Source organism: Cervus elaphus, chromosome 7, assembly GCF_910594005.1.
Source record: "Cervus elaphus chromosome 7, mCerEla1.1, whole genome shotgun sequence".
In the NCBI taxonomy this organism is placed as follows: domain Eukaryota; kingdom Metazoa; phylum Chordata; class Mammalia; order Artiodactyla; family Cervidae; genus Cervus; species Cervus elaphus.
In genome coordinates, this window is record NC_057821.1 from 14913434 (window position 1) to 14940970 (window position 27537).

Sequence of the window (27537 nt, forward strand, 5' to 3'; positions counted from 1 at the left end):
ACCACCTGCCACACCCAGCATCGATTCAGGAGCAGCTCTGGGTCTGGGGGAAAGGTGGACGACAGCTCTCCCACCTCCTTGTTCCACATCATCTATGTCCCCTCCTGTCCTCCTGGCCAACCTCCTGTCTCATCTCTGCTGTTAGAGGCAGGTGGACCCAGTAGTCCCCTGCCATGGCAGTACCAATCCTGGGGGGAATTTGGAAATGTAGGGGTGTTCTTTGATTTTCAAACTGACTGGGGGAGGCACTATTGCATTGGTTGTAGGGAGCCAGGAATGCCAGACATCCACAGTGCCCCCCTGTTCTGCAGAGACACGCCTCTCAAGGTGCAAGCCATCAAGGCCTTTGTTGACTAAAGAGCACAATGAAGCTCCTATGTATCACCAGTGGGCCCCTCTGGTCCATCCTATTCACACAGGCTATTTTATTACACTAGGTCTTAAGGGAGAGAGGATGGATGGGTGGATGGATCCTTTTGCAGTGGAGTGGAGGAGGGGACGGGGTAGAAAATGACAGATTGGCTTTGAGTGGAGACCTAGGGTGGTCTGAGAACATGGGAAGGTCAACCTAGGGTAGTGATCCTTGACTGTGGGGGATCTCCCCCCTGTCCCCACCCAGGGGACATCTGGCAGCACCTGGAGACATTTTTGGTCATCACAACTCAAAGTGGAGGGCGCTGCTGGCTTCTGGTCAGTAGAGGTCAGGGATGCTGGTTCATGTCCTTCAACTCACAGGTCCACCTCCCCCCACAGAGTCAGGGATGATCCAGCCACCAATGTCAACCTGGGAGAGCCTGATTGAAGGTGATGATAGGACCCTGGGTTAGCCTCCCCAAGGATGGGCATGAGATTGTATAAAGGACGAGTGTTGATGTACAGGAAGCTAACTTCTTTCTGGTTTTGCCTTGGCCTTATTTGCATGAAGCCTTCAGATTTAGTCATTTCAGAGGCTTAAAGGGGCTATAACCCTCACCCAGGGCTGACCTGGCAGTGATGTCTACTTCCTCTATCCCCCTATCCCATCTAGGCATTTGGATTTCTTTGAGATGGTCCGGAATGAGGATGACCTGGAGCTGGCCAGGAGGTTTGACATGGTGAGGAGCCTGCAAGGGCGGGGCCGCTGCCGTGGGTCCCGATTCCTGTGTTGTGTGTTGTCCTGGTTCCCTGGTGGTGCCACCCTGGCCGGGTCTCACTTCTGGAGCCCTGGCAGTATAGTCGCTCTGCAGGGCCTCGCCTTAAACCAGGAGAGCATCTCCCCTGGAGGAAACTGCAACCCCCAAAGGAAGGAGAGACAATTCTTACACACAGCTGCCCTCGAATGCCTCCTCTGGGATGACTTTCTCCCTGTCTTCCATAATCTCCTGAGTCACCTTTCCCCATTGCTAACTGAATCCTGCTCAGCAAACAAAATCGTTTCCATGTGAGCCTTGGTAACCCTGAAAATACACACACCTGCTGCTTTAATATGGTGCTAGAAAATCCCTGTCCAAATAGAAACCTACTTTGGGCTGCTGCTTCAGTGGCCAAGCACCATCATTTTCGATTCTAAAAAGAGCCCCAAATTTAAAGAGAAGGAAACTGATGTTTGAGAGGACCAGCAGCTTCTTGCTGTCACACACCTGCAGAGTTGGTCTGGTATTTGCACCCAGGCTGTGGATCTAGGCCACGTGCTCCTCGAGTCAGCCAGGCTTCCTCGCCTTAGTTTGAATCAGTAGTTCTCAAGCAGGGGCGAGTTTACTTCCCTTGGGGGCATCTGCAATGTTTAGAGATGTTCTTAGCTGTCACAGCAGGAGTGAGGAGGATGCCCCTGCATCCGGTAGATGTAGGGCTAAAATGCTGCTAAATCATCCACAGTGAACAGGGCAGCCCCTCACCCTTACTGATAAAGAATCATCTAGTTCAAGATGCCGGTGGTGCCAAGGCTGGGGAACCCTGGTTTATATAATTAGCACATGTCTCTCCTCCTTTTCTCTGCCCTTCTCTTTTTTTAAGCCTGGACCAGAGGCAGGGAGGGAATGCTGTCCTATAGGATGGGGCTCAGTGGATGGAGACAGGGTCATCTCCCCCTCTATTCTCTTCCCCTGCTCCTCCCTGCCTCGCCCCATTCACTGTGCCCCCCACACCCTCAGGTCCACATTGATACCAAGAGTGCGTCCCAGATGTTTGAGCTGATCCACAAGAAGCTGAAGCACACGGAGGCCTACCCCTGCCTGCTGTCCGTCCTGCACCACTGCCTACAGATGCCCTGTGAGTAGTACCCTGCCCTCGGCCAGTCTGAGCCCTTGGCCCGGGGCATCTTGAGACAAGGTGTCAGAAGCTCCCAGGGTCGGGGTGTCTCCCCGTGTATCCCTCCTGGCCCAATTGTACCCCAGCTCCCAGGAGGTCAGACTGGAGGACTCAGACCCCTACTCTACCCATCCTTCTTGGAGTCAGGACTTTCACTGTCCCCAGCACAGAGGCTGAGGATTTAGCCCTAAGCAATGCCAACATCCTGGACCAACAAGCAGAACTTGATCCCTGCTAAATCAAACAGCCCTGACTGCCAGCTCGTGGCAGCGTTTTGATGGGTCTTCTTGGGGCGCTCCAGAAAGAAGTTTTGTGCTTCCAGGAGCTGTACAGCTGTGGAATGGAGGTTGTGGCAATCACATGAAAGCACACTCGTTGCTTTGTTTGTTTGTTTTTAAAGATTTTATCCACTGTTCCATCTAGCCCTTGCTGGCTCACACCCTTGTTCCTGCCTGCCTTTACAAATACCAAATGTCTGTATCTATAGGAGCAAATGCTAAACTCTTAAGATCCAGGTGTGTACAGTGGCCAAATAAATTATACATAGTTACTAGTAGCCACCCCAGTGTGAGATCTGAAATGAATTGTAACTGCACCATTTGGTATTTAAGCTCTTCATAAAATAGCAGATTTGGAAACTGGGATGGACCAGCAAAATGGTCAACCTAGACGGACTCTCTTTAGTGGTGGTGATGTTGGTATTGGTAATCAAGCTGGTGGTGAAAACTATAATTTCTTGTTGCCGACTCAGGGCTGGGTGTGATGGGAGATTAATATAGTGTCTCTAAACCTCAAAATGGCTTAAGGCATGTGTTTTAGTATCTCCATGTTACAGTGGGTGAGCCCTCAGACAGTCTTTACATATGAAAGAATTTTGTTTCTTTGGGGTCAGGACTTAATTTTTTTAAGAGGAATTTTTTTTCAAAAATATTTATTTGGCTGTACTGGGTCTTGGTTGCAGCATGCAGGATCAAGTTCCCTGACCAGGAATTGAACCCAGACCCCCGCCCCCCCTGCCCAATTGGGAGCATGGAGTCTTAGCCACTGGACCACCAGGGAAGTCCCCAGGGCTCAGGGCTTTAGATGAATCACGTTCTACTTCTGTGAACACAGGCTTTACGCTGTGTTCCTGGATGAAAGGCAAATGGAAGACATTATCATTTTGCAATGCATGTGCCAGTGGAGTGATGGGAAGATAGAGTGCCCTGGACCAGGGAGCTGCCAGTTCTCCAAAACCCAGTCTAGAAGGTCTTGGTGAAAGACTTGGGAATTCTGACTTCTGCTCCCATGAGTGTTTGCTGTTCCAAGGGTACTGTGAATGGGTCCCCCCAGTCTGCCTCAAAATGGAGTTGTGCAGACGTGACCTTCCTCCTTGTAGGCATTATGGTCTGCCTTTGAGGTCAGGATCTTGCTGCTTGACCCCCCCTTGGTGGTCAGTAGGAATACAGTACTTGGATCAAGAACCGAGAAAGAGGAGCTTGTGGCGATCCCATGAAAATAAAGTCCTTCTCCAGTCAGACTGCGATTTGGGTGGATGGCAATAGGGCCCTGTGGAAACAGGCACAGCACGCACAATGCCTTTGCCTTCACAGTCCAGGGTCACCTTCACCAAGAAATCTGCCTGGATTCCAAGACTGCTTCTCCAGCCCATTCTGACCCCCCTCCCAGGACACACCTGTAATTATTTTTCATTCATCTTTCTCTGTAGGACAATAGCATCGATAATCCTAGAGCCTTTGCTTTTTAAAAAAAAAATTTCCCTAGAGACTTCATTATTCAGCATGTAATGTTTGGAGCAGATTTACTTTCTTGAATGTGCTTTTCTAAGATAATTGTTAAAAAAAAAAAAAGCAATTTGCATTCCTAAGGCATGGGATGCTCAGGGTACCAACAGGGAAGAAGGCAGCCAGAAAGCATTTCTGGGAGTAGAGAAATATATCTAGAGGGTTGACACATTCATAAAAGGTCAGCTGCAAATCAGCAAGAAATGATAGGATTTATGAGCCTTCATTATCAGCAATCACATTTCCTCCTCCATCGGCCGGGGAGCTTGCCGAGGGAGGTCAGGCGCTCGCCTCCCCAGCCTGGCCCCAGGCGGTGACCCTAGGGCAGGGCCCCAGGGGGCTCTGCAGCTCAGTCAAGATAGGATGCCTGTCCTCCCACAGACAAGCGAAACGGTGGCTACTTCCAGCAGTGGCAGCTCCTGGACCGCATCCTGCAGCAGATTGTCCTCCAGGACGAGAGGGGCGTGGATCCTGACCTGGCTCCCTTGGAGAACTTCAACGTCAAGAACATCGTCAACATGTGAGCAGTGGCCATCCCTCGCCTGTCTTCATCTTCCTTCCCCATCTCTCTCCTACTTGGCGTTTCACCAGCAAAATCTCAGCTGCCTCTCGCAAACCCAGACAGGGCTCCAGATGGGCCCTGGGCCGCAGCATCCAATAGAACTCCCCGAGATAGCGGAAATGGTCTCTCTGCACACTGTCTAAACGTGGCTACTGGGCTCTTGACCTGTGGCTAGTGGGACTGAGAAGCTGAGTTTTACGTTTTATTTCGTTTTCATTAAACTCTAGTAGCCACGTGCCATGTGGCTGGTGACCACCATATTGGATAGTAGAGGTTTATAGAGGGTGCTTACTGCACCCCATGATCCGCTGCTTGGAGTGGATTGAGGGAGACGGTAATGTAACATGGAGGAAGAGTCAGCAACCTATGGCTGTGGGCTAGCCTCCATCCTCCAGTTTGTTTTGTGTGGTCCATGAGCTAAGAATAGTTTTACATTTTAAAAGAGTTGTTAAAAACACGCACAAGACGCTGTAGCAGAGACCTCACATATGAAACCTAAAATAGTTACTCTGGCCCTTTAGAGATGGTCTGCCGACCACTGAAAATAGAGCATGACAATTGAATTATCGGAAAAGGATGTCAGAGCCTAAGGTCTCTGGCATATCATCTTTGACTCACCCTGGGTGTAAAGAAACACCAAGAAATGAGTTTACAGTTGCATCAGTTAATAACCAGGCTTCATGTTAACACAGTGATTTTTAATTTTAAATTTTTGCTTTCAGTATCAGTCTGAGTCTGTTGCCCTTAAGGAGATACATTGGCTCTCAATGATTCATTGTGCTACATTGCAAAGCCAAGTAGAAAATGATTTTTGAACTATTCATGATACTGTTTTCATTTGCACAAATAGCCGGGTGTTATAGTCAAAATCCTAACTGGTACACTGGAAGAATACAACTAGTAATCAAAAGGCAGCTTTATTAGGAAACCTTTTTAATTTAATTTTTATTTTATATTGGAGTATAGTTGATTTACAATGTTGCATTAGTTTCAGGAGTGCAGCAAAGTGATTTAGTTATACGTAAACATGCATCTGTCTATTCTTTTTCAAATTCGTTTCCTATATAGGTTGTTATAGAATATCGAGTGGAGTTCTCTGCGCTCTACAGTAAATCCTTGTTGACTGCCTACTTTATATATAGTAGTGTGTATGTTAATCCAGAAGACCTAATTTATTCCCTTCACCTTTCCCCTTTGTCAGCCTTAGGTTTGTTTTTTATGTCTGTGAGTCTGTTTCTCTTTATAAGTTCATTTGTGTCATTTTTTTATATTTCACATAGAAGTGATATCACATGGTATTTGTCTTTCTCTGCCTGACTTACTTCACTTTGTATGATAATCCCTAGGTCTGTCCATGTTACTATAAATGGCATTATTTCATTCTTTTTTGTGGCTGAGTAATATTCCATTTTCTACCTATACCATATCTTCTTTATCTATTTCTCTGTCGATGGACATTTAGGTTGCTCCATGTCTTGGCTATGATAAATAGTGAAAACAGCTTTATTTTTTATCATCTGCTCATTCTTTACACTATTTAGTGGGGAAGCTTCTCCCCTGCTGAGGATGACAACGTGCAGTGAACTTTTTGCTGCTTCTTGGACAATAAGAGTCCTAGGCTCACTTTCAGCCACCAACATAGTCTCAATTCTGCAAGTAGAAGGGCTAGTCTTAGATATGAATCAGCATTCTAGATTTGATTCGGCCTTAAATCTCTTTCCTTCCTTGGTTGGAGCTGGAAGCTGCAATGGGAAGAGCGTGTGTGTGTGTGTGTGTGTGTGTGTGTGTGTGTGTGTGTGTGTGTGTGTGTGTGTGTGTGTGTGTGTGTGTGTGTGTGTGTGTGTGTGTGTGTGTGTGTGTGTGTGCGCGCACATGAGTGTGATGATTTGCTTCTTTCTCTGTTTTCTTTCTCTTCCAGCCCCTTCTATCCCCTCCTTTCCTCTAGCTAACCATTTTCTGAACCCCCACCAGAGGGAGCATGGGGGCAGGAAGGAAAAATGGGGAAAGGCCCTGCTTGAATCAGGTAACTTAGTGAATAGGTTTCCTGCTCTCTGGGTTTAGCATGTGGATAAAGAGATGACGTATATCCCTGGGGTCTTCAGATGTTCCTTGCTGGGCGCCTGCCACCACAAAACCCTGGTCACTGGCTGGGCATGTTTTTCTTTTTTCCCTCCAAGCCTGCCTAGTACCATCCCTTCTATGAGATCCTGATTCACTGGCAATACAACACACTGACTCAATGGACATGAGTTTGAGCAAACTCTGGGAGATGGTGAAGGACAGGGAAGCCTGGCATGCTGCAGTCCATGGGGTCACAAAGAGTCAGACATGACTTAGCAACTGAACAACAACAGTACGCTTAGACTTATGTTGTCAAAGTGTCCACTTTTCTCCCAGGTGCATTTTTTGGATGAGACTTACAACAGCTTCAGCCTCGTTCCTCCATGATGCTCTCTGACTCATGAGCAACCCTCATGCAATCTCTCATTCTGACAAATTCTTGGATTGCCATGGGTGCCAGCCCACCCTCTGGACCTGCCTAGTCCCAGTCCACCATGCCTCCCTCCCAATAGCAGGGGACATGGGTCAGACTCTCTGCATGGGTGCCAGGAGGTCACCTCCACGAGAGAGCAGTGAAGGAGAACCTCCCTGTACCCCACCTCCCCAAACCTCCGCACCAAGGGAGGATGGCAATAGCTTGCTCCAGAGAAATCTCTTCATAAATTATTTCCTCCTTCATACCTTGTCCCCTCTTTATTTTATTTTATTCTTAAAAAATATTTATTTGTTTATTTGGCTGTACTGGGACTTAGTTGCAGCATGTGGGATCTAGTTCCCTGACCAGGGATGGAACCCGGGTCCGCTGCATTGAAACCATGGAGCCTTAACCACTGGACCACCAGGGAAGTCCTTCCTCCTCTGGAGAAGGACACATGTGCATTCACATCCTCTCTTCCCATTTCCTTAAACACTGGGCTGCCAAGGAAGTCTCTGTCCCCTCCTTGTATCCTGATCTGGTCAACCAGATCAAGGCCTCCTCAAGGAGGCCAAGAATCATGGATCTATCTCCTTCATGCTTCCAGATTGGGATGATCCCAGATGATTGGGATCTCACCTTGAAAGTTCACCTCTCATACGTTGATGTGTCTGGGTACAGCCCTCATTTTAACCCCACATAATGAGAGTTTGACATGAATAGGGCACATGACTTAGATACCCTCTGCCCACTCACTCTGTGTTTCTGGGGTGAGTGATTTCTCTTGCTGTAACAGACTGGAAGTCCGAACCATGGGTAAGGCTGATATTTTGACTTCTCTCAGATGCAAGGCCCTATTATTACAAAGGGGTACGAATCATTGTAGAACTAGGGGAAACCTTGGACATCGTCCTAGCCCAGCCACCAGTTAGCTGTCATCTTCTTTATCACAGAGGGGTTGGACTCTAAGGGTGCTTTCACTTTCTCAGCCCACAGAGAGACAGGTGATGAGACCTTGTCAGGGGTGGGATCTGGAAAGGCGTCTGGAGAGTCAGAACCCTAGCCTCCTAGCTGCACAGACTGGAAATCAGGGTACCAGTGTGGGGAACTGGAAGGTGCCATGCCCTCTGGGAAGCTATGAGCCAGCAGTCAACAGATCCTTCTCTCAATCCCCTCACCCCAATCCCAGGCTCATCAACGAGAATGAAGTGAAACAGTGGCGAGACCAGGCAGAGAAGTTCCGGAAAGGTGAGGGGCTCTGCCTAAACCCACCACCTGCTCCCCACCCTCCCCTGCCGGCCCAGGATCACCCCTTCTCCTACTTCTTCTTTATTTATTTATTTATTTATTTATTTTAGTTTTAAGTATATACCATCTTGTTTCTTTCTAAAAAAAATTTTTTTTGGCCACATCACGGGGCATGTAGGATCTTAGTTCCCAGACCAGGGATTGAACCTGCGACCCCTGCAGTGGAAGGGTGGAGTCTCAACCACGGGACCACCAGAGAAGTCCTTCCCCTTTAGGAGAAGAAGGCACACACATTCACGTCCTTTCTTCCCATTTTTCCCTCCTATCCCACTTCTACCCCCAGAACATGCAGAGCTGGTGAGCAGGCTGGAGAGGAAGGAGCGGGAATGCGAGACCAAGACGCTGGAGAAGGAAGAGATGATGCGGACGTTGAACAAGATGAAGGACAAGCTGGCCCGTGAGTCCCAGGAGCTGCGCCAGGCTCGGGGACAAGTGGCCGAGCTGGTGGCCCAACTCAGTGAAATCTCGGTGCGTGGCCTCTCCTCTGCTTTTGCAAAGTTGAGCCGGGACCTTCAGGTCAGGCGGGGAAAAGTGGGTGTGGGAGGGACCAAGGACCCCGGGATGAGGGAGGGGAGAGAGAGGATCTCAGACCAGGGTAGAGGGCACCCTTGTCTGCAAGGTCGGCGCCTTTGTGTTAGATGAAAACCATGCTCCTTCCTCCGGGGCAGGAGGAAGTACACCTTGGAAAGCAGAGGGCCCTGGGTGTTGGGTCCCCTCCCCCTCGCAGCTGGATGGCCTTGTGCAGACCGATCTGTATCAGTCCTGCTGTTGCCGGCAATGACTGACTTTGTCCACTGTCTGTGTTTGACTTGTGGGTGCACCTGAGTGTTGGGTGTTCAGGCTACCGGGTGAGAAAACGGGCTCAGTGTGTGTGGGAGGTGAGAGCAGACTTTGGGGTCTAGTCTAGAGGGAGAATAAGAGTAAGGGAAGGCATAGTGATTGGGGGTTTGAAAGGTATCCTCATTGATGGCTTCGTCTGCCTGATGTCTCTGTTTCCCCCACAGACAGGGCCTGTATCTTCCCCACCTCCCCCTGGGGGCCCACTTACCTTGTCTTCCTTGATGACAACCAACGACCTGCCTCCACCCCCACCCCCTCTTCCGTTTGCCTGCTGCCCCCCACCGCCACCCCCTCCTCTGCCCCCTGGGGGGCCTCCGACTCCCCCCGGCGCCCCACCTTGCTTCAGCATGGGGATGCCCCTCCCCCCAGACCCCTTCCCCAGCAGTGATGTCCCGCTCAGGAAGAAGTGTGTCCCCCAGCCCTCACACCCACTGAAGTCCTTCAACTGGGTCAAGCTGAATGAGGTGAGTAACAAGGAAGAGGTCTGTCTGTGGATCCCTTCTACAGGTCGGGGCAGTCAGCCCCATAAATCCACAGGCTGCTGTTTGCAGATCTCCGTGGCGAGTGCTTTCTTTGGTAGGGGTAAGGGTAGACCCAGTGGATGCAGAAGAAGGGGCTGCAGATGACAGGCTGGCTGTTGGGAAGAGCACAGGGAGGAGATGGTTTGGCATGTGGTGATGCTGACATTGGCAGAGCCACCTACAAATGGAATATGAGTGTGCTGAGAGTTCATGGAGTAATGTAGGGCCAGTCAAGGGTGCTTTCTGGACAAAGGCTTGGCTAGAATATTAAGGATAGGGTTGATTTGAGGAAAAGGGTGGAACACATAGGTGAAGATCTTTGGCCAAGGTCTAGAGATGATCAAGACCAGTATGTACAAAGGACTGAAATGATGTGGCTATGACAGGGTAACAGGAAAAGGACAATGAAAGATTTGATGTCAAGGTACAGCCACTTTGACATCCTCTTAGGGGAAGGTGCATGCACTAACCACTTCTCTAGACTGCTCAGCAGTGAGAGGTCCTCATGAATATTATCCACTAAGAACCTCTCATCCCAGGCTGACATGTGGGACTTGATTTCTCTGTTGGATTCCCATGAATGTAGAGATGCCCTGGATAACATTGGACCTCCAGTAATTGAAGGCCAGTCCCAACCTGGTCCAAGCCCTGCTCTGGCTCTGTGCTATGTTCTCTTGCAAGGACCAGTGGCTTCATCCTTGAGGTAAATGTTGAGTTAGCCAAAGAGTTTGTTTGGGTTTTTCCATATCAACATGGAAAAACCCAAACAAACTTTTTTGCCAACCTAATAGATACAGTAGGTTTCCCTGGTGGCTCAGATGGTAAAGAATCTGCCTGCAATGCAGGAGACCCAGGTTTGATCTCTGGGTCGGGAAGAAACCCCAGAGAGGGGAATGGCTACCTACTCTAGTATTCTTGCCTGGAGAATTACATGGATAGAGGAGCCTGGTGGACTACAGTCCATGGGTCGCAAAGAGTTGGACACGACTGAGCAACTTTCACTTCAGTGATCAAGGGAACTGGCCTCAGTTAGCCTGGCCCATTCACACTGCAAAAACAGTTTGGAACTGGGACCAATGGAAGCCCCAGAGGGGCACCACCTTGTTGTATGGACCAGGGGCTAACTCTTGAGGAAATCATTACTATACAACTCTGAGCTTAAATTAGCTCAAATGGAGACTTAAGTGGGAAGAGAGACGGATTGCTAAGTAGATGGTCAACTGTTGCCAGGTGCCTTCTCCTGGTGGTAGACCAGCCAGCCCATCCGTCTGAGCTATGCTTTATGTAAAGCTTGCTGTCATGGTGGGGAGGGGGCTGTGATGATAACAAAAGGTGAGACATAATATTGCCCTGAAAGAGCTTTGGATCTGGCAAACTAGGAAATATGTCCAAGGAACTACCTTGAGGTCCTAGGGATGGGTTGAAGGAATGGTTCTAACTTCTAATCAAATCAGGTTTGGCTCAAACTGACTGTGTGGTCTGCAGAAATCATTCATTTTGTACCTGTTTGCTCATCTGCAAGATGATCTCTGATTCCTTTTACCTCTGGTTTTGTCATCTAAGTGGAGAGAAAGTATGAATATACAAAGTATGAATATAGCCCATCCATCACTTCCTGGAGTTCTGATAACATCTTCACTCTGCGTTATTCAAATTGTAGAGCCACCTGCTAGCCGCACTTTGAAGCAATATCGTTAAAGTTTGTGACAGCTGCATCGCACACTTGTGCCCTGTAGTTGCTTCTCTGTGGTCTTGAGACCAGCCAGAAAGACCAGCTGCATATGAGCAGGCAAATGGTTCTGCAGAATCGAAGGCTGTAGGCTGTGTAGAAGTGTTCGTTGTTCATGATCAGAAGTAGTATTTTTAAGTTGCTATTAAAAAGAGAATTTTGCTTTTGCCTCCCATGCTTGCAACTTAAAATTTACGGTTTTGATCATGTAATGAAGGATTGATTAGGCATCTCCACAATTAAGGAAGACAGATAAGGCATCTAATATTTTTGTAGTGTTTTCATCTTAAAAGAACTTTGTGCTTAGGATTCTCTCTGGGGTCCAGCAATAATAAAGTCTATATCAATTCCTCAGGGACCCAGAGATGGCCAGAGTCTCGTTCCTAGACTGGGAAGTCCAGGTTTAATGGAACACATGTTGAGGAGCTCTTGTAGGGTGTGGGGAGTGGGGGGGCTTTGAGTCATATTTGTCATCCCAGCCCCAAGCTTCTAATTGCTTGACTAAATTCAGGTCATCTCATCATGTGGGCTTTGGTTTCCCAGTCTGTAACATGGGGGTGATTATGATAACCAGATCAAAAGGTTGCTGTGACGATTGACTTAATACATGCAAAGCGACCGACACATAGAAAGCCTTTAAAATAAGAATAGCAGATGCGTTACCATGAGTGCGACCACCACGTGTGCCATAAGTGTGCTCCCTCACTTCATCCTCACTGCAGCTCAATCAGGTAACGTGAGTCTCAGTTTCCTTTCATGGGACAAGGGAAGAGAAGAGAACCCCTCTGCTTGCCAACTGCCCCACTTAGAGGCTGTGTGACCCCAGATGCTCGAGGGAAACATACTGAAATGTGTTCTTGAGCAAGATTCCCTGGTAAGGGGTGTCCCTAGAGGGGCAGAAGTTTCAGGGATCCGGACTGGAAGTGGTGAGGTCTTGGCTGGAGCCGTGTGATTAAATTTGAGAGTGACTGTGTGACGAGACACATTGGGTGGCATGGTGGTGTTTAGGATGTGGAAGATGTTAGGAAGAAATGTACGAGTCTCTGGCCCCAGACCTCAACTCCACCTTCACAGAGTCCCAGGTTCTCCGGGTGACCATGGGGCAGGGGGAGTGTTTGAGAAGCAGTGAGTGGGAGCTGGGTCCTCAGCCTGTTGACGCATGGAAATTTTTCCCCATGTTGACCCACCCTCCCTGCCTTTCCCAGTCCACTTCTCCTTCCCGTCTCCTCTCTGCCTCCCACGTACCCTTGTCCGGGAGCCTGGCTCCTCTCCCCCGTTCCCTACCCCACACGTGCTCCTGTACACACACGTGCCCACCCACCCACACACACAGAGTGGTTGTTCCTGCCATGAAAAGAATGTGTCTGTGTTGGGTTTGGCCAGTTGCCTGCATCCCTTGCTGCTCCGAGCTTCCCAGCCCGGCATTCCACGAGAGGGTCCCTGGCCTTAGGAAGGCCGCAGGAATGTCCCCACTTCCCCCCTCCCACTCTGGCCTTGCCTCCCCCTTGCAGAGTTTAAGAAAATAAGAGTGAGTGAAAGGTATGTTTCTCTCTTCGAGCCTTGCTGAGGGGTGATGGAGACAGGAGGAGGCAGTGGCGTTAGGAAGGTTCCTGGCTGCCCTCTCAGGCAGAGAGCTGAGGGAGGTCCAATTTTAAAGGACAGCACAGCTCGGGGTGAGGTGAGGGGTCCTGGGCGGGGGCCTCTTGTCTCAGCTTCTAGGCCATTATTGGGATGTTGCAAGACCACTAGGGCATTCCCGGCATGGTACCAGATCTTGTCCAGATCCCCGGAGTGGGGTTCAGGGCAAGGATCCTACCCAGAGGTGGACATTGCCTCAGTTAAGAGAAGACCTTGGAATGTAACCCTGGGTCCATTCCAGTCTCAAGGGATGAGACGGCTTCTGACCATCAGGAACTCGTGGCAGAGTCTTACTGGCCAGAGCAGTCACTAACGGAGCCAGGGTGGCCCGGCCTCTGCCATTTGGCCGCTTTCTGGGAATCTGGACAAGTGGGAGGAAGACCCCTGGGAGAGAAGACGACCGTCTCAGACACAGGAAATGCAGGCAGCCCTGGGGACATGCGGATCCCCGAGTATGTGGGGGCACTCTTCCTGCCATCACTGCAGCCACCCCAACCTTGCGGGGGAACGTCTGCTGAGAACACTGGCTTGGTTTTTTTCTGGAAGGAGTTTCATACCCCTCTTTCATGCTTGCCCACCCATCACTCCAGCGCTACTGTTGATTTCTGGGGTGTGCTGACATATGGCCCCAGGTGAAAAGGAGGTGGTCTCTTGTCTTTCCCTTGGAGCGGAGTATTGAAGGGGGGCGCGGGGAGGAATCATCCCCCTTCTGAAGGCCTAGGAGCCTGGCTGCCAGCGTCTGTGCGCCTGGAGGACAGGTGGGGTTGGGGGGCACCAGCATCTCCATCACGAAGGAGCCGAGTCAACCACGGTCTCCTCCTTCCCCTTGAATCTTAGGAACGTGTCCCTGGCACCATATGGAATGAGATTGATGACATGCAGGTGTTTCGGATTCTAGACCTCGAGGACTTTGAAAAAATGTTTTCAGCTTATCAGAGGCATCAGGTAAGACCCTGCCCGCTCTGGTATCTTGAGTCTTGACCTTGAGTCTTGACTTGACGCCACCCCTTGAACTTGACCCTCAGCCCCTCCTTGCCTTTCTTCCTGCCTCCCACATACACTGATTGATCTTATTCTTTATCAGGTACCATGTTCTTTCTGGGACATGAATTGGGGGGAGGGGTGGTGTGCACGGGGAAGCATCCCACTGTATTAGTTTGTATTTGCCCATCACAGGATGACATAATATGTTGTCCGTTTCTCTCCTTGGTCTTGGAGCCCTGGAGGTGGAGTAGCAGGGTCCGACCACTGTGGACCTTGTTCTTTTTCTGGCCCGGGACCTAGGAATTATACCTACAAGGCATGATCACTTTTCCACCAACCTTTCCACTCTGCTGTCATATCCTGACACTCCCATGAGTGGAGCAGAGGACGCTAACGTGTCAAGGACGTTGGCGCTGCTCCAGGTCACATTGAGGGGTTGAAGCTGGGCGGGGAAGGCCAGGAGAGGCCCTGGACTTTGCTCTGCGGATGCTGTGCAGAGGTGGGCCAGCAAGCCTGCTCTTCCCGAGGCAGGACGGGGCGTGGGGTGGATAGCAGGATGCAGGGCCAACCCGAGGTGATGACTGCCGGGATGACCACAAATGCCGATTCTTTGATCTCAGCCTCCCATGAGTACGAGGGCCCAGGAGTCTGCATAGCAGAGCTGGGGCCTTCCTCGGAGGTCCAGTGTGGGAAGAGGCCTCGGAGCCTCTGCTTTCGCTCTGGCCCTCCTCCCAGGGTTTGTTTATTTTCTGGGCTGTGCTGTTTTCTTCCGTGTTTTCTCCACTGAGTCCAGGGTTCCAACCCCGAGGACTTCCCCCAGTGCTCGTGAGAAGGCTCTGTGCCCTCCTGGGTCTGCGTGTCTCAGCTGATCTCCCCACTGCTTTCTGACAAGCCCGGAGCTGTGGGTGACCCCTTCTGAGGGCAGACAGGACCACGGGCACTGTGACAGCTCCGGGGCGGGGGGGACTAGCCAAAGGGCTGTGGTGGGGATGGGGCTCTGGCCCTGCCTTAGGGTTCTAGAAAAACCCGACGGGTGTTTTTTTAGCTTAAATGTAGGTGCTCAGGGTGTCTGATTCTGTATCCCTAATTCCAGGAAGCAGTTTTAGCCCCACGGGCATGTCTGGCTGGCCTGGCCCGAGCAGCCACTGCGGCCTGGCTCGAGCCAGAAGGGGTTCTTCAGGGCATTTGCTGCTCTTGTGATCAGTGCTCCAGAGTGGGCACCACGGAGGGATGCAGAGGGTGTGCGGGGGGTGGCAGAGGATCAGGCCTGGCCTCCCCCCGATTTTGAGAGTCTTCCTCCAGGCCAGGGTTCCAGCCTTGCCTGCCCAGTCTCCAAGGTCCTGGGGTAGGACCAGGGTGGGGTCCAGTAAGGTAGGCGAGACTCTGGGGTGTAGGACAAGCGGGGCCTGCCCCCACCCCACCCCCAGTTTGGGGGTGGGGAAGAGTTAAGATGGACAGCACCCTGCTCTTTCTCCCCGTGTCTCTCTGAGCCCACTCAGTCTATCGCCCTGTTTCAGAGTTGGGCTCACCCAGAGGACTGTCAACTCTGCAGGTCACCCGGACTCTGGGGGATTGAATTCTCACAGCAGATCTGGAGAGATCCCAGAGGCTGCATTGCCTCGGTGGCCTCCTCTTTCTGTCTTGGGGTCCTGGGCACATAGGGCAGGGACCGTCCTGTGCCCTCTGCCGGTCCTGAGTTGGTGACTTCAACCCCACCTGGGTCGGGAAGGGAGCACCAGCTGTGGGCTCTGCCCCCTCTGCTTCCTTGGAAATCAAGAGACAGACCGGGGGCAGAGGGCAAGGGACAAAGTTCAGGGACACCTGCTTTTCTCTGTCTCAATGAATGCAACTTCCACGTGCTTTCAGCTCAAGTTCAGCTGTGGTTGTGTCTTCTCCCCTGTTTTGGAAGAGTGAAGCTGTGCAGGGTTACTGGGATGCTCTGTGTAGGAGAGGGAAGAAGTGCAGTCAAAGCCTGGGGTGGGGCAGCTTGGGGGCTGGTCCGACCAGGAAGTGGTGGTCTCCCTGGGCACAGGGCACACAGATGAGGCTGCCTGTCCTCCGCTTGGTCTGGCTTCTCTGTGAGTGCATGTCTGCTGGAAGCAGCCCCTGTTCGGTGCCACCTACAGTCTCCATCTCCAACCATGGGGGTCTCCCTTCGGGTGGGGCAGACAGAACAGATGCTAAGGGGTCCCCGTACCTTTCCTACTACTCTTGGGTCCCCAAACCTCTCGGCTAACGTTGTGCATGTTTGATTCTCTATTGGCTGTGGCTGCTACCTGCCTAGGAGCTGATAACTAATCCTTCCCAGCAGGTGAGTCACTCTTGGGGCTCTGGACACTATAACTCTTAACCACTGTCCTGGGCTGCTGCCCCGTACTGGGCTCAAAAGAGGGGGCTTGTCAATTCTACCTTCTGCCTTATTACTCATCTTAACAGTGTGGCGTCAGGTTGGGTCCCCAAAGAAAAAGCAGAGATGTAGGGAGAGGAGCTAATGCAAACAGACCCCTACCACAAGGGAGGTAAACGTCTACAGCAGGGAGGAGGAAGCTTCTAGGTCTATTGTCTTACCCACAAGGCCCAAGGCAAGGCCGTCCTGTAAGACTGCACAGGTTGGGCACTGCACAATTCCAGGGGCACAGTTCACAAAGGCAGTGATGTGAGTGGCAGCCCCTGGAGCATATGCATGGAACGACCTCCCAGTGGAGGAACCAGCCTCCTGTCTACCTCATCAGGGGCCAAGAGAAGGCAAGAGGGGGGTCTTTGATTTCTTGGGAATTGCCTGCTAGAACCCCAGAGGAGAGAACTTTGCAGGGAATTGTGCCTCAGTTTCCCCACCTCTGAACTTGTGGATGCTCTTCCCCCTGGGCACCTTGGGCAGCACCCAAAGTCCTCAAGGGTCCAGGAACCGTGGCCCTCTGGGGACTTGGAGCCAGCTTCTCACCATAAGATTGGGGAGGCTCTCTGGGCAGGGTGGGGGGAGTGGGGGTTGATTGTCTGGGACGTGACATGGATCAAATCCCACTGCCCACAACCATAGGGATCAGTCACTCCCCGTCTAGACTGCCCAGGGAGGGCAGTGTTTGAAAAGGGGGCTTCTCATTGTCCCCAACCCCTCTAGCCCAGACTGAAGTCCCAGAGAGTCCTATTTAGAGTCAGATATTAACCACTCTCCTCTCTCCCCAGTCTTTTTCTTTCCCTTTCTTTCTTCCGCTCACACCAGGAGCATTCCCTGGTTGGCACGGGGGCGGCTTATGGGCTGGGGTGGGGGGTGGGCAGGAAGAGGACTGGGGGAAACACACACCTCACCCTTTCTGCTCGGCTTGTCGGTTGCAGAAAGAGTTGGGCTCCACCGAGGACATCTACCTGGCCTCACGCAAGGTCAAAGAGCTGTCTGTCATTGACGGCCGGAGGGCACAGAACTGCATCATCCTTCTCTCCAAGTAGGTGCCCACCCTGGCTCTGCGGCCCCTGCTTAAGGTTGTGGGTGGGAGGGATGCGCCCCAAGAAAGCGGAGGCCTGGGCTGGGGCTAGAGAGGAAGATGAGGGAGCTGAGTGCCTGGGGAGAGAGGGGCGCCTGGCAGAGGGATGGGGCAGTAGTGACCTCTGGGCTCCCCCCATCTCCCAGCTATCCCCTGGGAATGGCAGGGGCCCCCTGATCCAAGCATCCTCTCCTGGGAGCCCTCGTGGAGCAGCAGTGCAGGTTCTGCAGACAGGAAACTGCCCCAGTCATGAAGCCCCTGACCTGCCTGGTCAGCGTCTGGCAGTGGCGTTGCTCTAAGCCCGCGGAGGGCCCCGCTTGGCTTAGGCTGCAGAGCAGCATGATGTCAGCCCCCAAGCATTTCCCGCGGCTGCAGAACAAACAGGGCAGTATCTGGGCTAACAGCCTAGCTTCTGTGCGGGGGCCTCCCGCCTGAGCTGGGGTCAGAGGGCACCACCTCCCTTACTATTCTTAGCGCTGCCCTAGGACATCCATCCCCTCTTTCCTCCCACAGGGCCCCAGGGCTCGCTGTCTCCCCCTTGATGGCAAAGGAGACTTCTGCTTCCCCAAGGCTCCCAATGGGTGTGCATCCGGAGGGACTGTGTGTGTGTGTGTGTGTGTGTGTGTGTGTGTGTGTCTGTTCAGGGGCTTGCTTCTCCCTCTCCCAGTGTTGGAACAGCTCTGTGGGAGCCGAGGGGCTGCTGGAAGACTGGGAGCTGTTCTGTCTTGAAGGAAGCAGGAGCCTGCCCCCTTAATGGCCTGCCCATATCCCCATCCTCCCGTGGAGATGATGTGGGCATGAGAAGAAGGATCGGAACTCTCTGCCCTGTCTCAGTCTACACTGAAGAGGGCCCTCTTCTTCCCAAACGTCCCCATCAGTGAGGATACAGACTCAAGCAAGAGACCAGAGTACTCACGTCTCTGTTTAGGGACTAAAATATCTCAGGCTCGAGTTATAGAGGGAAGCATGTGAGTTTAGTCTGGAAGGTTTTACCAAGCAGGGAGTGCTATCAAAGGTAAAGGAGAGAGAGAAGGCCCCGGCTCTGGCTTCGGAAGGAGGAGGCCTGGGGTCTGACCTGGGCAGAGGGGCCAGGCCAGGCTGCTCAAGATGGGGTTTTGCTGTAGGTTGAAGCTTTCCAACGAGGAGATCCGGCAGGCCGTCTTGAGGATGGACGAGCAGGAGGACCTCGCTAAGGACATGCTGGAGCAGGTGAGGCCCCTGAGGCTTGGGGGCGGCCATGCCCCCTCCCGACAGACCCCGGGAAGCTGAGACTCAGGTCAAGGAGAAGTCAGGCTGGAGGAGCAAGGCAGAGGTTTATAGAAACGTCCCTGGATCAACCTCTCTGAGAGGAGAACCAGAACAGACTACATCTTTTCAGGGCCTTGAGGCCCCTAGAAAGGAAACACGAGGAGTGATTCCCCCATGAGTCTCAGAGCAAAGACAGTGACTGCAGCCATGTGCTGCTGAGGCCTTCCCTGGTGACTCAGCAGGTTAAGAATCCGCCTGTGGTGTAGGAGATACAGGAGAGACAGGTTTACATCTCTTCCTCATCAGTCTGTTGTGTCCTTCAAGAGAAACCCAGAAAATACCGAACAAAGCCACAATTAGTCGGACATTAAAATTAAGAACTCTGTTGATCAAAAGGCACTGTTACCAGAGTGAAATGGCAAGCCAAGCTTTAGATCTTTGCTTCATGTGTAGATCACAAAGATCTCATATTCAGAACAAAGGACTTTACAAACCAGTGAGAAAATGACAAACAACCTAAAAATGAGCAAAAGATTCGAATAGGTACTTCATGAAAGAGAATCTCCACATGGTTCAAGACTATCACTCATCAGAGAAATACGGTAAAAGATGTTCAATACTACTAGTCATCAGAGAAATACAGTAAGTCACAGTGAGGGAGAACCAACCGCCCACTTAAACAGCTAAAACTGAAAAGGCCAACAATGCCAGGTATTGGCAAGGATGTGAAGCAACTGGAACTCTCATTTGGTAAAACCGTTTTGGAAAACCATTTAGCAGTACACACACCTATTCTGTTTCCCAGCAATCCCACTGGGTACAAATACTGACTATAGGAATATTTATAACTATTCATAAAACCCTCAAACTGTGAACAGACCAACTGTCCATCAATAGGAAAGTGAGTAGATTGTGATGTATTCCCACAATAGAATAGTGCTCAGCGATGAATGGACTTTCCTGGAGGCTCAGATGGTAAAGAATCTGCCAGCAATGCAGAAGTCCTGGGTTCAATCCCTTGGTCAGGAAGATCCCCTGTAGAAGGGAATGCAACCACTCCAGCATTCTTGCCTGGGAAATCCCATGGACAGAGGAGCCTGGTGGGCTACAGTCCACGGGGTCAACAAAGAGTCAAACACAACTGAGCAACTAACACCTTCACTTTTCACTTTCATCAATGAATAAAAAATGAATCACTAATACCTAAAGGTGAATGAGTCTCAGACATTCTGTTAAGTGAAAGAAACCAGACCCCAGAGAGAGCACACAGCATCATTTGTTCAAGAAAAAGTTCAAGAATAGCCAAATTTGGGACTTCCCTAGTGGTCTGGTGGTTAAGACTCTGCACTTCCATTGCAGGGGGACACAGGTTCAATTCCTGATCAGGGAACTAAGATCCCACATGCTGTGTGGCATGGCAAAAAAAAAAAAAATAGCTAAATTTGATCTAAGGTGATAGAATTCAGTTGAGAGGCTATACTGGAGGAAGAGGTGGCTTTGCTTATTAAAGTAGCACAAGGGAACTTGGCAGGGGATGAAAATCTTCTGTATCTTAATCTGGATGGTTCAATTAGTGGATTTGTTGTTGTTGTCCAGCCACTAAGTCGTGTCCAACTCTTTGCAACCCCATGGACTGCAACATGCCAGTCTTCCTTGCCCTTCACTATCTCCTGGAGTTTGTTCAAACTCATGTCCATTGAGTCAGTGATGCCATCCAACCATCTCATCCTCTGTTGCCCCCTTCTCCTTCTGCTTTCAATCTTTCCCAGCATCAGGGTCTTTTCCAATGAATCTACTCTTCACATAGGTGGCCAAGTATTAGAGCTACAGCATCAGTCCTTCCAATGAATATTCAGGGTTGATTTCCTTTGAGATTGACTGATTTGATCTCCTTGCTGTCCACGGGACTCTCAAGATAGTTTTGTCAAAATTCATTGAGCTGTACATTTTAAATGGATGCATTTTATTTTATGTAAATTATACCTCAATAAATTGATGGAGAAGACTCTTGAGAGTCCCTTGGACTGCAAGGAGATTCAACCAGTCCATCCTGAAGGAAATCAGTCCTGAATATTCATTGGAAGGACTGATGCTGAAGCTGAAACTCCAATACTTTGACCACCTGATGTGAAGAACTGACTCATTTGAAAAGACCCTGATGCCAGGAAAGATTGAAGGCGGGAGGAGAAGGGGACGACAGAGGATGAGATGGTTGGATGGCATCATCGACTCAATGGACATGAGTCTATGTCAGGGAGTTGGTGATGGACAGGGAGGCCTGGTGTGCTACAGTCCATGGGGTCACAAAGAGTTGGACACGACTGAGCAACTGAACTGAACTGAAATTGATGGTAAATAATCTGCCTGCAATAAAAAGATGGTAAAGAATCTTCCTGCACTGCAGGAGACCTGGGTTCGATCCCTGTGTTGGGAAGATCCCCTGGAGAAGGGAACGGCTACCCACTCCAGTATTCTTCCCTAGAAAATTTCATGGACAGAGGAGCCTGGTGGGCTACAGTCCATGAGTCCAAGAGTCAGACAGAGGAGCCTGGCGGGCTACAGTCCATGAGTCCAAGAGTCAGACATGACTAAGCGACTTTCACATACCTCAATCATGTTGGTTTAAAAAGAAAAAGCACATTGAGCTGTACACTTAAGAACACTGTATATAAGTTTACCGTATGTAAGTTACAGCTCACATTTAGAAAGTGAAAAAGAAAAAGAAGGAAGTGTGGAGCTGGGTGCCCTGGATCCCTTGGAGCAGGTGAAACACAAACCACCCACATGAGGATGCGTCTCTCTGACAGAGTTGGGGGCCCTCCTCATCTGAGCCTGGTCAGTGTGGGAGGGTCCCACTGGCTGCACCCCTGTGACAGACTCTCCCCAGTTTCCTGACTTGCAACTCCCCTTTGCAGCTCCTCAAGTTCATCCCGGAGAAGAGTGACGTTGACCTCCTAGAGGAGCACAAGCATGAGATTGAGCGGATGGCCCGCGCGGACCGCTTCCTCTATGAGATGAGCCGGTCAGAGCAGCGGGCGTGGCAGGAGGCAGCGGGGGTGGGCAGGCCAAGGGGGGGCGGCCTGGAGCTGGCTGGGGCGGGGGCTGCCTCACCATGCAGCTCGCCCCGTCCACAGGATCGACCACTACCAGCAGCGGCTGCAGGCTCTCTTCTTCAAGAAGAAGTTCCAGGAGCGGCTGGCTGAGGCCAAGCCCAAAGTGGAAGGTACGGCCCAGGGCTGGGGAGCAAGCCTGGGGGCGGTGGGAGCCAATGGACAGGCACAGGGGGAAACTCCTTCTTTATTCTTGATTCACCCCCCCAAACCAAGGACAGGATGTGCATCTGTGCTTTTTGTAGATGTGGCGCTTGTGTATATGAGCACCCATGCCAGCCACGCACCCTGTTCCCTGTGACTCAGCATGTAGGTTCTCCGAGGCCAGGGACCTGATGACATCTGCTCTGTCATTTCTGTCTGGGATGGAAATGCTAAAAAAAATGATAATAGTAAGCAACTAGCACCCTTCTTGGCATGGACTAACCCATCGTTACCCTGCTTGGGAGAGGTTCGAGGTGCAGAGAAGACCTCCAGATACATTATTTGAAGTGTGAGCTACTCAGAAAGTAGGGAACTTGGTTGGGTGAGGTGATCCCCAGAGGCATCTGATTTTCTGGCCTGGGGAACCCCTTCCACCTATTTCAGGTGGAAACTCTGTCATTAGACCAGAACCACAGGTCAAGCACCGTGTGAAACACGGGCCGTGGATGGTCTCATTTGGGGGCCCTTCTCTCACCTCTCAGATGGATCTGTGTCAGTGGCCCGAGGCTGTGTTACTGTTGGTCTTGGTGGAGCCGGGACTGGAATGCAGATGTCCTTCTTTAGAATCCAGTGCTTCCCTCTCATCTTGTCCCAGGGGTCGTGTGGAACTGCCTGGGGATGGCAGAGGATGGAGGGGCAGGGAGCTGGGGGAAGGGCAGGTGCTCAGGAGGGTGGGCAGCCATGAGGAGGGGGGAAAAGCAGGAGAGGCCATGGGCCCCTCTGTGGCGAGAACAGGCTGAGCAGACTGGAGACAGCCTGTGTCCTGGATGCTGGGGGGGCAGGCTTGGGGCAGGGCAGAGCATGGGCCCCCTCTGCTGGACACCAGCCTGGCCCGCATGCCCTGGGAGGCCAGGTCCGGAGAATGGGCCTTCCTGGAGTTTGATGAGCTGCTTCGGGAGGACTCTGGAGGGGTCAGGTGGGGCATGACAGAGCTCGAGGCTGACATTTTCTGTAATCTGGACACACACGCACTTGTGCACACACACAACAAGGGGTCTGCAGGCTGTGTGATCACAGATAACACGTCTGAGCGGGAAGCAAAGGGTTGAGCCGTGACACTGCAGGGCTGTGGTCTGGAGGCACCTCCTGCCCTGCTGATGGGCGAGTCCTTACTTATTCTGCTGCTGACTGCCTTTGGGGCATGAGGCAGGGACACGGGTTCAGCCCAAGACGTGCTCAACTATTTGTGTGTCTTGGGTCAGCGGAGCAATTGTGAGCAATGGCCTGCAGTTTGGTGCTGTGGAACTAGTTTAGCCACTGGGTAGATTTAATCTCAGATAATTCTGTTCCCGGGAGCTCACTCCTAAACTCTCCCTAAGAAACATTCCTGAAAAAGCTAAGATTTTGCCTGTCCTAGCTGGTTGATGAGCTGTTAACTCTCCTCCCTAGCATCCGTCCATCCATCCCCAGGCAGGGCTTTCGGGTCAATTTGCCAAAAGTCAATTCATCAAATCTGACAAATTTACCAATTCTCCTATGAATATATTCATGAACATAGTCTTCTTGTATATATTCTTCTTATAAATATGCCAAATTCACCAATTCTCATTATGAACATATTTACTGAGTATAGTCAAGATGAATAAGGCTTCACATGGAAATATATTCTTATGAATATATGTATGAATACATTATTCTTATATCTAAAATGTCTGCATTGCATATGGCAGTTTTTCCATTTATACTGATTCCCTTTGAATTCTTATCATTTTCTGTTTTGTCAACATTTTAGCATTTTTAGGATTCCTCTGCAGATTTTTCAAATAGCATATCAATCTAAGAAAAACTACCACAACCAATATATGTTGCTAGAAATTTCCCAGGTGGCACTAGTGGTAAAGAACTCGCCTGCCAAGGCAGGAGACATAAGAGATGCAGGTTCGGTCCCTGGGTTGGGAAAGTCCCCTGAGAAGGGCATGGCAACCCACTCCAGCATTCTTGCCTGGAGACTCCTACAGACAGAGGAGCCTGGCGGGCTAGACTTCATAGGGTCGCACAGAGTCAGACACAGCTGAAGGAACTTAGCACTCATGCATGCACTTAAACTCATTACTGAAATGTGCACTTTGAAAAGTACACAAATTCTAAGAGTCCTAATTGATGAACCATCCTAAAGTGAATTCACCTGTGTAATCATATGCTGGTCTCTTGTTCAGCATTATTATTGTAAGGAACGGTGGGTTATTTATTTTCAGTGCTGCATTTTATTCCATTGTATGAATATACCATAATGTACTTAACTAATCTAGATGTAATTTTTAAAAAAAGGCAGACTAGGAACTACTCAAATACCTTTCAAGAGTAATGCCGCTGTTAGGTGGCATATGTTTGAGTTTAGAAGCCACTGACCAACCTTACTTCTTGTTTTTTTAACAACTTTTTGACAGTTATGTACTTTAACTGCTTTTGAAGAGTTTTGCATACTTTTAGTCAAATGGTTCTCATTTTATCTTCATAGCAGCATCTTAAGGAATGTTCATTTTGGCAGAGGCCAAAATCATAATACAATGGCTTGGTCTTCTCATCACATTTAATAATCCAAAATCATATTATTTAACCAGTAGCCTAATTTTCAGTGTAGCTTTTGTGTCCCAATTCTGCACACCCACCATAAATACAGAATTGCTGAGGGAAGGGCCAAAACAGCCTGTCAGAATGAAATACTGAAGTTTTGGTGACGGGTTAGCCTTAGATTGTATTTCCAGCAAAGGTATCATTTAAGGCATTAGAGGGAAATTTTTAAATGTCTAAAGGTTGGAGAACATTTTTAAATGCTATTCAACAGGCTGTCATGTAACCTATTTAATCAAATCTAAGACACCATCAACTGCAAAGCATAATATGAAACTTTCAATTGATGCTTTAATTTGACAAGGATTTTTTTCCTTTCCAAAAAAATCAACAAAATACAGCACTTCAAAAGAGGCAGAAATAGTCTCATAGTATGTAACATGCTGAAATTAAAAATTTTAATCACTAGGTTTATAAAAGTAAAGGACTTCCCTGGTGGCTCAGATAGTAAAGAATCTGCCTACAATGCAGGAGACCCAGGTTACATCCCTGGTTGGGAAGTTCCCCCGGAGAAGGGAATGGCTCCCCACTCCAGTATTCTTGCCTGGAAAATCCCATGGACAGAGGAGTCTGGTGGGCTGCAGTCCATAGGGTCACAAAAGAGTCACTGAGCAACTAACACTTTCACTTTAGAAAAGTAAAAGCATTATATTCTTGCATATATCCATAGGAAAAAACAGTAATCTTTGTATGGAGGGAAAGATAACGTTCTCAAGTCTAGTCTTAGGAAATGTTGGCACATTTTGAGAGAGGGTTATGTGGTTGAATTGGCTTTTGGTGAGTTTGTCAACTTCCCCCTGGAGGCAGGCAGATGTGGAGAAGAGCGTTCTCTGGGACATGGGAATAGCCTCTGCCCCTCTGAAGTTGATGCTCCTTTTCCGGGCTCTGTGGTGGCGCCATCCTAGGGTCCCAGAGCCCCGGTGTGAGCAGGGCTCTGACCTGTCCCTCCTTCCCCAGCCATCCTGCTGGCCTCGCGGGAGCTGATCCGCAGCAAGCGTCTAGCGCGGATGCTAGAGGTGGTCCTGGCCATCGGCAACTTCATGAACAAAGGGCAGCGTGGGGGCGCCTACGGGTTCCGGGTGGCCAGCCTCAACAAGATAGCTGACACCAAGTCCAGCATCGACAGGTGGGACCTAGCGGCTTCCGGCTCCTGTAGCCTCCGTCTCACCCCGCCCTGGCCTGTCCCTCCTTCCTCTCCTGTGCATGTGTGCTGTTGCTTTGGGCATGTCCAACTCTTTGTGACCCATGGACTGCAGCCCACCAGGCTCCTCTGTCCATGGGGTTCTCCAGGCAAGAATACTGGAGTGGGCTGCCATGTCCTTCTCCAGGGATCTTCCCCACCCGGGGATCAAACTTGCGTCTGCCTGTGTCTCCTGCATTGCAGGTCGATTCTTTACCCACTGAGCCACCGGGGAAGCCCTGCCAAAATAGGTCACAGCTTTCCCCTGACACCTCAACCTAATTTCTGCCAGACCCTCATTCCCAATTCCCTTGGCCCCTGACCCTGACCTGACTTTCACCCACAGAAACATCTCTCTGCTCCATTACCTGATCATGATCCTGGAGAAGCACTTCCCTGACATCCTGAACATGCCCTCTGAGCTGCAGCATCTTCCAGAAGCCGCCAAAGTCAAGTGAGGGGACCCCGAGGCTTCCTTTTCCCTGTGATCACATACTCTCTCATCTAAATTTCCTCCTTCGGGGCTACTCTGGGCTCACTAGGAATGAATGGTGTCTTGCGGTTTGCTCTGGGAGAACCCAACAAAAGACACTAGTAGTTGTCCTTTAGTCGCTAAGTCGTGTCCGACTTTTGTGACCCCATGGACAGTAACCCACCAGGCTCCTCTGTCCATGGGATTCTCCAGGCAAGAATACTGGAGTGGGTTGCCATTTCCTTCTCCAGAACAAAAGACACTATTTGCTCTCAAATCCTCATTTCGGAGATTCTCCCAGGAAACACAGTGGGGAGTGGGGAAGGGAGCCAGGGATGGGAAGAATGCCAACAACAGGAGTGTTGTTAAGTCAATTACCACTGCAGGCAATCAGAGCTTAATCCTGCCTGCAGAGTGTGGGCGACAGCATGGACACTCACTCTGCTTATCCCCCCAAACTGCAAAGGAGGTGACCATCATCTGTCGGTCCCTGGCTGAGGAGTTTTTGGGGGGCAATGACTCTGTGACCCCTCCCCCCAGAAAAAGTGCTCAGTGGTTGGAAGTCAAGGCTGTGCACTGGAATGGGTGGTCCAAGGAGATATTAGGTGGGGGCACCAAGGCCATCTACTACAGGCAAGAAGTCCGTCCTAAACATATACAGGCTGATAGAAGCATCTCCAAGAGACGCACAGGCAGAGCTCAGAGGGGAGGTGATTTGCCAGGGCCACATGTTAGTAGTAAAAGCGGAGCTGGAACCCAGGCCCACTGAGTCCCAAGGCCATTGGTGTTGACGTTGCCCTGAACTAACCCCAGCTCCTCTCCCTCCCTTTGTCCCCTCCCCACCCCCCCAGCCTGGCAGAGCTGGAGAAGGAGGTGGGCAACCTCAGGAGGGGCCTCAGAGCAGTCGAGGTGGTGAGTACATCTTCTGTGCCCGCCTGGGTTTGACGGGATGCTGCCTGGGTTGGCGGCTGCCTGTCACTGGGCCAGAGGGTGGCACCCCAGCCGCAGACCCCGTCAGAGGCATCGCTGTGACCAAAGCTCCTGGCGGGACTGACAGAACAGCTGACACAACAGATACAGCCTCCAGCACAGAGTGGGCCCTCAGGAAAGGATAGCTGAATTATCCAAGGCTTAGATTTAGACTC

At 50.6% G+C, this 27537-nt stretch overlaps 1 protein-coding gene across 5 annotated transcripts in view; it reads left to right on the plus strand.

Moving 5' to 3' along the window:
* DAAM2 (dishevelled associated activator of morphogenesis 2) overlaps positions 1 to 27537 on the plus strand; it is a 126907-nt gene that overhangs the window by 94104 nt on the left and 5266 nt on the right. For 4 of the 5 annotated variants that reach the window (XM_043907376.1, XM_043907379.1, XM_043907380.1 and 1 more), the window contains exons 9-23: positions 1028 to 1094; positions 2130 to 2247; positions 4452 to 4590; positions 8298 to 8356; positions 8700 to 8884; positions 9421 to 9720; positions 13982 to 14089; positions 16413 to 16439; positions 17462 to 17568; positions 18732 to 18816; positions 21771 to 21877; positions 21990 to 22078; positions 25698 to 25866; positions 26267 to 26374; positions 27244 to 27304. In XM_043907376.1, the coding sequence (XP_043763311.1) occupies positions 1028 to 1094; positions 2130 to 2247; positions 4452 to 4590; positions 8298 to 8356; positions 8700 to 8884; positions 9421 to 9720; positions 13982 to 14089; positions 16413 to 16439; positions 17462 to 17568; positions 18732 to 18816; positions 21771 to 21877; positions 21990 to 22078; positions 25698 to 25866; positions 26267 to 26374; positions 27244 to 27304 (1729 nt within the window). The remainder of the gene's footprint in view (positions 1 to 1027; positions 1095 to 2129; positions 2248 to 4451; positions 4591 to 8297; positions 8357 to 8699; positions 8885 to 9420; positions 9721 to 13981; positions 14090 to 16412; positions 16440 to 17461; positions 17569 to 18731; positions 18817 to 21770; positions 21878 to 21989; positions 22079 to 25697; positions 25867 to 26266; positions 26375 to 27243; positions 27305 to 27537) is intronic. The other variant, XM_043907381.1, reaches the window with a different exon arrangement.